Source organism: Mirounga leonina, unplaced genomic scaffold (assembly GCF_011800145.1).
Source record: "Mirounga leonina isolate KUSES-001 unplaced genomic scaffold, KU_Mleo_1.0 Mir_173, whole genome shotgun sequence".
In the NCBI taxonomy this organism is placed as follows: domain Eukaryota; kingdom Metazoa; phylum Chordata; class Mammalia; order Carnivora; family Phocidae; genus Mirounga; species Mirounga leonina.
Window position 1 is genome coordinate 54,908,083 of NW_023270447.1, and position 10,689 is coordinate 54,918,771.

The 10,689-nt window shown below is 39.9% G+C and overlaps 1 protein-coding gene across 1 annotated transcript in view; it reads right to left on the bottom strand.

Moving 5' to 3' along the window:
• The window catches only part of ELAVL4 (ELAV like RNA binding protein 4), an 86,473-nt gene extending 81,438 nt beyond the window's left edge, over window positions 1-5,035 (bottom strand). Inside the window, exon 1 of the mRNA XM_035018599.1 lies at window positions 4,918-5,035. Within this exon, the coding sequence (XP_034874490.1) occupies window positions 4,918-5,034 (117 nt within the window). The 5' untranslated portion in view covers window position 5,035. The remainder of the gene's footprint in view (window positions 1-4,917) is intronic.
• Between the last annotated feature and the right edge of the window lie 5,654 nt (window positions 5,036-10,689).

A 10,689-nucleotide genomic window follows, 5' to 3' on the forward strand; every position in this document is an offset into this window, starting at 1 on the left:
TTCACAGCAGGGAAAAGGGGGAAAGAGAGAGAGAGAGAGAGAGAAAGCAAGATTCCCTACCCTCCCTTCCCCCTCTTCTTCTTTTCTCTCTCTCCCTCTGTTTTTTAAACCAAAAAAAAAAAAAAAAAAAAAAAAAAAACAGGAGAGACAGAACAGATGCTTAAAAATAGATTTCTAAAAATCACTGTAAACCAGAGTTAGAAATGTAATTAACACCTATTTATAAAGAATAATTAAAGTTGGGCCGGCCACAAAGAACAGCAAAGATAATCGAGGTCCTGTCCTCCCCCCCTTTTTTACACTGTTTGCAGTGTGTTCTCATGATAGCCACCTGCTCCCTACTCGGCTTTTCCTCTGTTCGTTTCCCCGGCAACCTTTCATTGGGTTTTCCTCCCAGCTATCGCTTTCAGTTGGGCTGCTCGGTCTAATCTTATTTGTTTTACACCCATCAAAACAAGCAGCCAGACAAAGGCAATCCTCTAAGAATGGGAAAAAGACCACAGCTTTGTTATAACATCTATGCAGAGCGAAAAGTCCTCCCCAGGCTTTTCTAGCAAAAAATAAGTGAGATGGATATGAATTTACAGCCTCCCCACATACCCGGCTTTGAAACCCTGTGAAAGCTATTGCTGGTGAAATTCAAAGTCAAAGTGGGCACTCGTGGCATCTGATTGTGCCATTTTGTGCCATATCTTCAGGGTCAACATCAGGCGACAGGAGCGGCACTCAAGGAGTTTCCCTGCTTCTTTTTTTTTTTTTTCCGAAAAAGATGACGCTAAAAATAGATTTACTACTTTGGCAGAAAGGTTTTCTACTTCCCATTCCACATCCCAAAGTCCTGTTTCACAATTGCATCTGCTGGTACTGAACCTCACCTCCTCCACCCCTCATACCCAGCCTTCCCCATCACTCCTAGCAGGAGACTGAAAAAGAAATGTGCCTTTAACTTTAACAGTCATGTAATTCTGCTGAAAGCTCACAGAGGCGGTGGACACGCCAGCCAACAGCAACGGTGACATTGTGATTGTCAAAAAAGACACCAACCTTGCTTGGCTAAATGTGTGTTCGATGGAAGAGGCAGTGTGGGTGCCTTGTGTGCATGCAGTGGCATTACACTTGGAGATGGATTCTGGCTTTCAGAAAAGAGAAATACTAATAAACACACACATACACACGATCTGCACAGTGATTCACGATGCACAGTCCATCATCCTTACACACACACACACACACACACACGCACACACACGGCTGGAATCTCCAAGCTGTCTTCCTCTGAATTTTCACTTACCATCTTCAAGCCATTCCACTCCATCTGTGATCAGAAGAAGATGGACCCTCACACAGTGTGTCAAAAGCGGAAAGGAACGTTATGTAAAAGCTGACATTCCTTCTTACAGAGCTGCTGCCCAGAGAAGGAAGCAACAACTCAACACGCCAGGCACCGCTACACATACAAGCCGCCTCCTCTTTTTTATGAGGTCATGACAGGAAACTCTTTGAAATACAAGATGCAGCATTTACTGAAGCCCAAATAAATCACTCTCTTTGCCGTTCTGACTGCGCAGTCCCCCAAAACACAACTGCCCATCTCAACGTTCAGTATCCAGGAACTGCCTCTCGATCTTTAAATTTCCAGCACGGAAATGGAGATTCCTAACCCCGCTGCATCCACCTCCAGCCCCACAAAACCCAGGCACACAGACAAACCCCCTCTCCCTTACAAAAAAAAAAAAAAAAAATCCCCTTTCTGCCAATATGGTCTCGTGTAATATAACCTCTTTCAACAAACCAGCAATTATTTCTGCCCACCTCCCCTCTACACCAACCCCTCCTTTATGTTGAAGGGAAAACTGACAATGACCTGTTAAAAATGACAATCCATTTCCCCACTGCTTTTCAATAAAAGGACCTACCGGCACTCTCTACACAAAAGAGATAGTAAATGTAGGAACCAAACAGCAGCAGAGAACTAAACTCTTGTGCAAGCATAAGACTGGTCAAGGTGTAGATGCTTTTCTTCCCTCCAGCAACACAAACAACAGATTATAAATCTAGTCATACCTACCATAACCATTCTTATTGGCAAATATTGGGTCTCGCAGAGCTTCGACTCTTCTCTTAAAATTTGCAAAGGTTTCAGGATATATTTTTTTAAATGACTACTATTGTTATATATATTTAAAGATCCACAAAACACAGTGTGGATGATTGTAAAGTAAATCAATTATTTGGGGGGAGGGGACGGGGGGGGAGAGAAAAAAAAAAAAAGAAAGAAAAGGAGCAGTGAGCTGAAACCCCCGATTCTAGGATGTAGATAAGAACAACTGAACAGAGCCTTGCTGAAATTGGCTCGAAGCTTCCCCTTTTTACATCCATTTATGGGACCATCTGTCAGCCGAAGCCAGGATCTGATTGGCTGGGGAAACGAAGGGAGGCGTTGCAACATCAGGTGCTATTTAAATTAGCTACTGCCAGATTGACGATGTTAATGATTTGGTGACCTCTACAACAACAGAGACCAGATTTCTGAACTGCTTCTTGTGTCTGGTAATTAAGGCCAGGCTGAAGCAACAACAGCCATACTTGTATTTTTACCTTTTCCCTCCTCCTAGCTCAAAAGTACTGTAACAACTGCAGGTCATCAGCCGGCCGCTTGCAAACCTTACCAGTGGGAGTGTCCTCCCTTTCCCCCCCGTCCTGAAGGCTGCACCACCAAACCCCTTTGACAGAGGGCTTTTCCAGTACAGAATATTTTCAAGCACCTTATCTTTCTCGACAGTTGCTTTCTAGCGAAATGCATATTTAATGATCTGCCTCTAGGCTTAAAGATACAACAAAAGCACTTTAATGTGCTGATACATCTACATTTTAACTTTATTATTTCCTAATATTGCTGATTTTTAGGAAGTAATGCTCATTCTGCAGCTAACATGGCCAGCGTTTCAAGAGAAAACAAGTTTGAGATTGTGTTTGCTCCGCGAACTGGGTTCCTACAAGTTTGCTTCAGAAACCTACTTGCTAAAAAAAAAAAAGAAAAGAAAAAAAAGCTGGGGGGAGGTGGGGGGGCAGCTGTCAGCCTCTACCTTTCTGCCTTCTGTCTGAGCTTTTCAAAACAGAGAATGATGAATGATTTATTTAAATGAATTTATTTCTCAACTTGGATAGGGGCATGATCTGAATTTTTAAAAATGCACTAAAACACGTTCTCTCTTTGCTTTCCCCATGCTCTAAAGAATGTAAAGCATGCTTTTGACAACAGCATCATTTCATGACTGGTGCAGAGTGCATATCTTGCTGAAGTGAACTCGTGATTTTGCTTCTCTCCTTCAAAAGATGTCTTTTTTCTTTGGTCTCTTAAAAGACTTGCAAAGAGACATTTAGCAAGTGTGTCGTGATGTACACAGTTTGCATACCTATGTTTTACATTTCATAACCTCTACAATACCAGTCTTCAATAATGTAGTATTTTGTTCTGGTTTGGGTTTTAAAGGGGCTTACCTGAGGAGTTTTTGCTTTACTTCTATCCAAAAAGCTAACTTACCGCTATTTATTTAATTCATAACTTAGTCAATTGGTTCCTCAATGAATACATAGAGGTAACAAATATTACTAAAGAAATAATTCAACATAATTTTAAATCTTTGGCTGGAGTTGACAGGAGATGGGACTGGGCAGAATAAAAATATAGACCGAAAATCATGCTACACTCTGGGCTTCAAGTCCAAGAATAGATGTGTCTGTGAAAAATTATTAGAAAAGAAAATAACCTTTGTGTTAAAAAAAAATAAAACTATTCTCTCCAGCTACTATTTCACAAACACACACACATAAATATACATAGATATGCACACTTTTAAAAATACAGATATACCACAAAACAAAATGGGTTGGGTACACTCTGTGGAGAATTAGACTTGAATATAAATACATTCAGCTGTTAGAAATAAAAATCCATGAAATAGAAAAGTAGAAATGTTAAAACTATAACCCCTTCGAGTGGAACAAGACTGAATTAAGTAAACTTTTAAAATAATTTCTCTAGCAAATATACAAAGAGTCCTACCGAGTCACAATAGTACTACAGTATCTGTTGAACTGTGTTCTAGGGATGAATTCATAGGTTAAGTGTTCTAAAGAGCTCAACATACAGACACAGGGCAGATACAGGTGCCCCAAATCAATGACAGAAACTCTGAGTGTGATCTCCCCAATACGGAAATATTGTGAGAAGAAAACCATGAACACAATGCTGACAAACACACAAATGAAAACAGCTCGCTCCAGAACAAAATATTTACTTTGTTTTTCTCTGGAGGTTAGAAAAGTCAGAATTTCTTAAAACCATTCTCCCCCATCCATACTAATCTCAGCACACTTCATGAGCCATTAATTACCATTAGGTATATCCAAAGATGTTCTGGCCACTCTTCTGAAACAGGAACTGTATATTACAGTATAAATAATTCGCTGGTTTTGCCAGGTTAAAAAAAAAACAAAAAACCATGCACTTTGTATATTGATCACTTCTCCAAAAAACCTCCACTCTAAAGTCTTTCAATGGAATCCTCAAACAAATGCACAAATGTCCTCAGAGGCCTTTTCTCTAAAGACAAAGGCAGAATCCTATTGTTGGGAAAAGTCAACCTTATTATTGCATTTCCAATAGTACCATTCATCTTTCAGAGTGAGGGGCTGACCGCTCCATCAGTGGTGTGACATTTGTAAAGCAACAGATTCTCAATATATTATCTCAAGAATCAGGCAGGCAAGTCTCCCAGTCATGCATGATTTTTTTTTTCCTGCCACAATCCTCCACCACCACAGAAAGAAACTTGTCTCACTCAGGCAGCTAAGCCAACCTAAAAATGATATCCCAAAGCTGTGGGGCTGCTAGCGCCGCTGTATCCCTCTTACCATAAATGAGCAGTTTCTTGACTCATTAATAACAATTTCCCTTAAAAGAAGGAATCTCATATCGGTCAGCCCCTTGCCACCATGCACACATCCCAAAGGTTGCGGACATGTCAGCATCAGTCGCCGGCAGCCAGCTTTCCCACACAGAGTCCAGATGGACTGTACCAGAAGCCAATTCAGCGTTAATAACTACCTACTCCGCGCAGAGGAGAAGCCTTACGTGGCACAATGGGCTAGGAAACAGCAGCCAGCTGAAACTGCAAATAAAAAAGACAAACCAAATTCTCCAAAAGCACCAAAAGGAAGGAACAGAAAGGGAAGCGTGAACTGTATTCCTTGACTTCCATGAAGAAAAAAAAAGAAAAAAGAGAAAAGAAAAAGAAAAAGAATCCTTCATAAACATGGGGGGGGGGGAATGAGGGGGGGAAAACAGATGCTGCCCAGAAAAAAGTGACAAAATATTACCTCATTATTTAACAAAGCAGCATTAAGCGTCCTGCTGATTTCAAACATCTTGCCACAGATTTTGTTTTAAGAGAAACAGATAGAATCCTTTGCAAAGCACTCCGTCTGCAAAGGGTTCTTCAATTTTCTTGTGCGCCACGGAACAGTCAATATATTATTTCCCTAGAGTTCGCACATTAAAACCTCTAGTCAGTGAGCTGAATTTTCCCCTTATCTCACACACAGTAGACTCCTGTTACATGTACTGCTCTCTTTTGCAAGAGCAGCCTGCCCCAAACATGGCTGGTGTTAAACTACTCTTTAAAGTAACAGTTCACTATATAACCACCAGGTGGGTAGAGTGCACAGATTCAAATGAACCATCTTAAAGGATTGTGTTGTTGTTGTTTCTCCTTTTAGGTGTAGAATGTAACACCAGAAACTCCAGCATCCTAACAGGCTTCGTGTCTTGTATCTCTCTGTATCTTGTCAAAATAAATAAATAAAATTTCTTCTCCTGACTTATAGCGAGGAAACAAAACAAAACACCATCACCAATCCTAATAAGAACTGTGAAGAATGAAACACAAACACGCTTTGTTTCATTCAGCAAAGGATGAACATGGAAAATCCAATCAACACAGAGCAAGGCAGGGGGTGGAGGGGTGTACCAAAAACTCCATGGAAATATTTTCCTTTAGCAAAAAGAGAAAAATATTGACTCACGTGATAAAAACCCAATTCAAAAGTAAACATATGGACGAAGCACATACAAGATGGAGGCAAGAGTTTAAGGGTGCAACTTTTCTTCTGAGTAAAGCATTAGGCTTATTTGATAGGGTCTGTCATGATAGGAAATAACCCAACAGCTTTTTAAAAGACACTGAAAAAAAAATCTTAAGCATCTCTTTTAAAAATGCAATTATACGAATAGCTATAAACAACCACAAGAGCAAAGTAATCATATATCTCTCCCCAGTCCTGTTCTTTTTCCTTAAGATCTGCCTCAAAGTGGAACATTTCTGTCCTATGTTATTTTGGGTATATAGCTAACTTGGTGTCTCCTTTGTACAATTCTATTCCAATTAATCTGCTCCTGTGCCAGGAATAAATAGAATGTCCCAAGCTGAAAACCCCAAGTGATGGAGGGTGGATGTTCAAAGATAAAGAACGACCTGGACAAAAATAAATCTCATCCCTTATATTGTTCTATGGCCTGATTTTAAGGAGGATTTTATTACAGAGCGTGCATCCACTCTTCTACGTTCCCTCGTATCTAAAAGAGAAACCAACACACACAGATACCTGGGATTTTGTTTCCTTGGCCAGACAAAATTAAAGCCCCGAAACTTCCACATCCTCTTGCAAACACAGATGTCGAAACTAGTATTTTTCCAGTCCATCCAGGCAATATTTAGCCACACACAACAGTGACTGTCTTCTTCATCTTTAAGTCAAGGCTGCATCACTTAATACCATTTAACCTCCTCGCATATATTAAGTTTCAAGTGACAATTTTTAACTGGGGAATGAGAAGGAGGAGTTGCTCTCATCAAATTCTGGTTGTATGAAATAAGCTAATTTGTACACTCACCATATGTCTTAAACACTAATTAAAAAATGTCACTTTCTTCAAACATTAAAATGTAATCAGCCTAGTAAATAAAATATTCTCAAGTTTTCTTCCCTTGGTGATAATTTAAAGAGTGTTTATCTCAAGGTAACCTCTCTATTTTGATTACCAAGAAAGGCTTTTGATTTGAAAAGGGAAAAAAAGGAGATATTGGGGGCTTGGGGAGTGAGAAGAGAAAACCACAACTGTACATAGCTGCACAAAGGAAAATAAGATGAAGCGGGGTTTTAAGGACCATAGTCTTGTTACCCTAAGGCAAATCCAGCCAATCAATACCACCCATTGACGGTCTACCATCTGCCGTGCTACCCAGCGATGTGGCTAAACAGACCTGTTCCATATGACCGTAGCCGGCTCATTTTCAGTCGATTAGGGCAGTTCCAGAGCATTCACGTGCAATAGCACAAAACTCCAAGTCTGACTGAGCCTCTCTCTTCACACCAGTCCCTCCCAGCACAGCTGCAGACCTTTTCCTCCTGTTCTGGGTGTCTGGATTATCTCTTCTTGCCCCTCAATGGAATTAGCAAAATAGGGTGGGAAGGTAGAGCAAACAGACACACACACACACACACACACACAGAGATAATTGCTGGCCCTTCTTCACTGTCATGCAGAAATCGGGAATTCCATGTGCTCTGCCCTAATATGATTATGGCACACCATTTAAATAGCATCATCAGTGTCTATGACCTGACATTTTCCTGTAGTGCTATTTCTTTTTGTCTTCTCCCTCTTCCCTTGAAAACTAAACCTAAACTGCTGGCATTTCTGTCTTTAGAGAAAATACAATCAGTATGCCCAGACAATGGTATACTTATTTAAGGATTTTTGATAAAACGTAAAGCCTAATTTTCCTTCGATGAATTGTGGTATTGGTTTTGTTTTTTGTTTTTTTCCTATGAAAACCATTAAATCAAATTTTATAGGAAAATGCAAACTTACCCCACAGAGGCAAGAAAGATGCACCAGACTGACACAGACTCTACTGGAAGGATCGGGAATGTACTGTCGAGGTTCTCTTAGAGATATATGACCTGACCATATGATGCTTTTCTCTTTCCTAAGTAGTTTCATCTACTATGGATTGCAGGAAAGAGCTACAAGAATGCTACTCTGTGGGAAAATGTGACAAATGGATGTCTAGTCCACTTAACATTGCCAAGAGTTCACCTGTGCAGGTAAACTAACCTCCAGGTGGATTCAAACTTGATCTTCCTGTTTTCTTTCCATGCTTCTGAGCCTTACATAGAATAGCAGCTGAAAGCAGAAGGTTTCTTTCCAGAATCAATGTACACTTTTTCAAAAGTGCCTTTGACCATACCCTTAAAGCACGAGGACATCTTTCTGGGAAAGGAAATTTAAAGGACAGGAAAACTGCCTGACTTACAAAATTCTGAAAAAGGTAAATACACATTTATCAAAAAAAAAAAAAATCTAATTTAGGTGGAGTCCCTGTCTGGACTTTTCACTGTTATATTCTTCATCATAGCCTATGAAAACTCAGTAGGGTCAATGTGCAAACACACGGAGATTTCCGAAGATCCCTGCTTTAAGGGATTTGAGGCATTTCCATTTCAGTTCAGATAAGCTTCACTAAAAATTAAAAAAAAAAAAAACAAAACCTTAGTATAAATATAAATCTTTACAAATCAAAGGCCACTGAGCAGATAAATACAGAGTAGCCATACCATCAAAGGATACAGTGTTGGGGCACCTGGGTGGCTCAGTTGTTAAGCGTCTGCCTTCAGCTCGGGTCATGATCCCAGGGTCCTGGGATCGAGCCCCGCATCGGGCTCCCTGCTCCGCGAGAAGCCTGCTTCTCCCTCTCCCACTCCCTCTACTTGTGTTCCTGCTCTCTCTCTCTCTCTGTCAAATAAATAAATAAAATCTTTTTAAAAAAGGATACAGTGTTTATCCAGAGAAATGCCGTTTTGAAAATAATTCATTATAGAGTTTTTTAAAAGGTTTTATTTATTTATTAGAGAGAGAGAGAGACAGTGAGAGAGAGAGAGAGAGAAGAACAAGTGGGGGCGGGGGGGGGAAGGGCAGAGGGAGAGGGAGAAGCAGGCTTCCCACTAAGCAGGGAGCCTGGTGCAGGGCTTGATCCTGGGACCTGGGATCATGACCTGAGATGAAAGCAGACACTTAACTGACTGAGCCACCCAGGTATCCCTCAATATATATTAATATATTGAGGGATATATAATATATATAATCACTCATTTATAATTCTGTAACTATAAATAAACAGATGTACAGTATTGTAAAAAGCAAGGAAGGTAATTTGTAGAAGGAGGAGGAGAAGGAAGGAAAGATAAAGGGGAAGGGAGGGAGGAGAAAAAGAAATAAATAATAGGACTTATAACAAAGTACAAACAAAAACTATTTTTTACCAAGTCTTGTATACTGAACATTACAGTAGGCACTTGACATGCACAATCTCACATGACATCATAGTGGTGACAAAAGTTATACGGAAGCATTCTTCTAGAAAGATGTTTTCCTCATCTAAAAGTAAGATCTCCCTTCCATCGCTTCATAGAAGAATATGCTTAGTCAATATTTGTTGAATGAATGAGGAAGATGGGTACAGACTAGAAGAGAAAGAAAAACATGTAATTTTTTTCTCATCTAAAAATGACCAAGAGATTTCTTTGTGATGTGCTTCTAACTAAGCATGTCCTCAAAATGTATTTCATTTAATCTATCATTATGACCAGGCTATACATTTGAAGTGAGAGAGACACAAAGGATTAAAGCTGGGAAGCAAAAAAATCTTAGCAGGTAGGATGAGTTCCTGATTAAGTCTTCATTCCCTACTTCTTCCAAATCTGGCAAAACTCCTTACATAGAGGAGTTGCTCAGCAAACACTGGTTGGATGAACTTCTATGTCTTTAGTCCCTTACAGGACAGAGCCTGGCTCCAGGCAACACTCAATTATGAGGAAGGAATAAAGATCAACAATTCCATTCAACATCACCTCAAAAACTATCCCAAGGCCTATTTCATGTGATTCAACTAGGGGGCGCTGAACACCATCTTAAGGGAAGAGATAAACTGGCTCCCTAAGCTTCAGTTTCCTCATCTGTAAAATGGGCACAATAATACTTCCCTTAGGATTTGTTGCCAGGATTAAAACAGATACAGGCTTGGTGGAGGCAGTGCTCTAAATGGCACCTACTATTATTCATAGAGAACAGGGAGAAACTGTATGACTTAGTACCTAGCTATAAGACAATTCAATCTTGTTAAGGACAATACAATTCAGAGACTCTCAAAACAATTAGACAATAGTAAGAGAATAATAACTAAGAAAGGCTGAATGGTCTGTTCCAGTTCTAATGAAAATGACTGCTGCAGATTAGGACTTAGCCAATAGGCAAAATTCAGTGCTAAATTCTAAGTGTGAAGAATAAAAAGAAATACAAGTCATAGATCCCACCTTCAAGGAGCTTACAGTCTGGTTGATAAAGGAACAGTGTAGGGAATATAAAAAGAATAGTATCAAAATGAAATACTGAAGGACAGTTGATGGTGAGGATGTCATCTGGATTGATGGGGGAAGGCTTCATAGAAGAAGCTGGAACTAACACTAGGCTTAAAGAATGATAGGATTTGTCTAGGAAAATTCCAGATATTTCATATAAGAATAAAAGTGGGGGAGGAGGGCAAGAAGGGGATAGTGGCAGCCAGC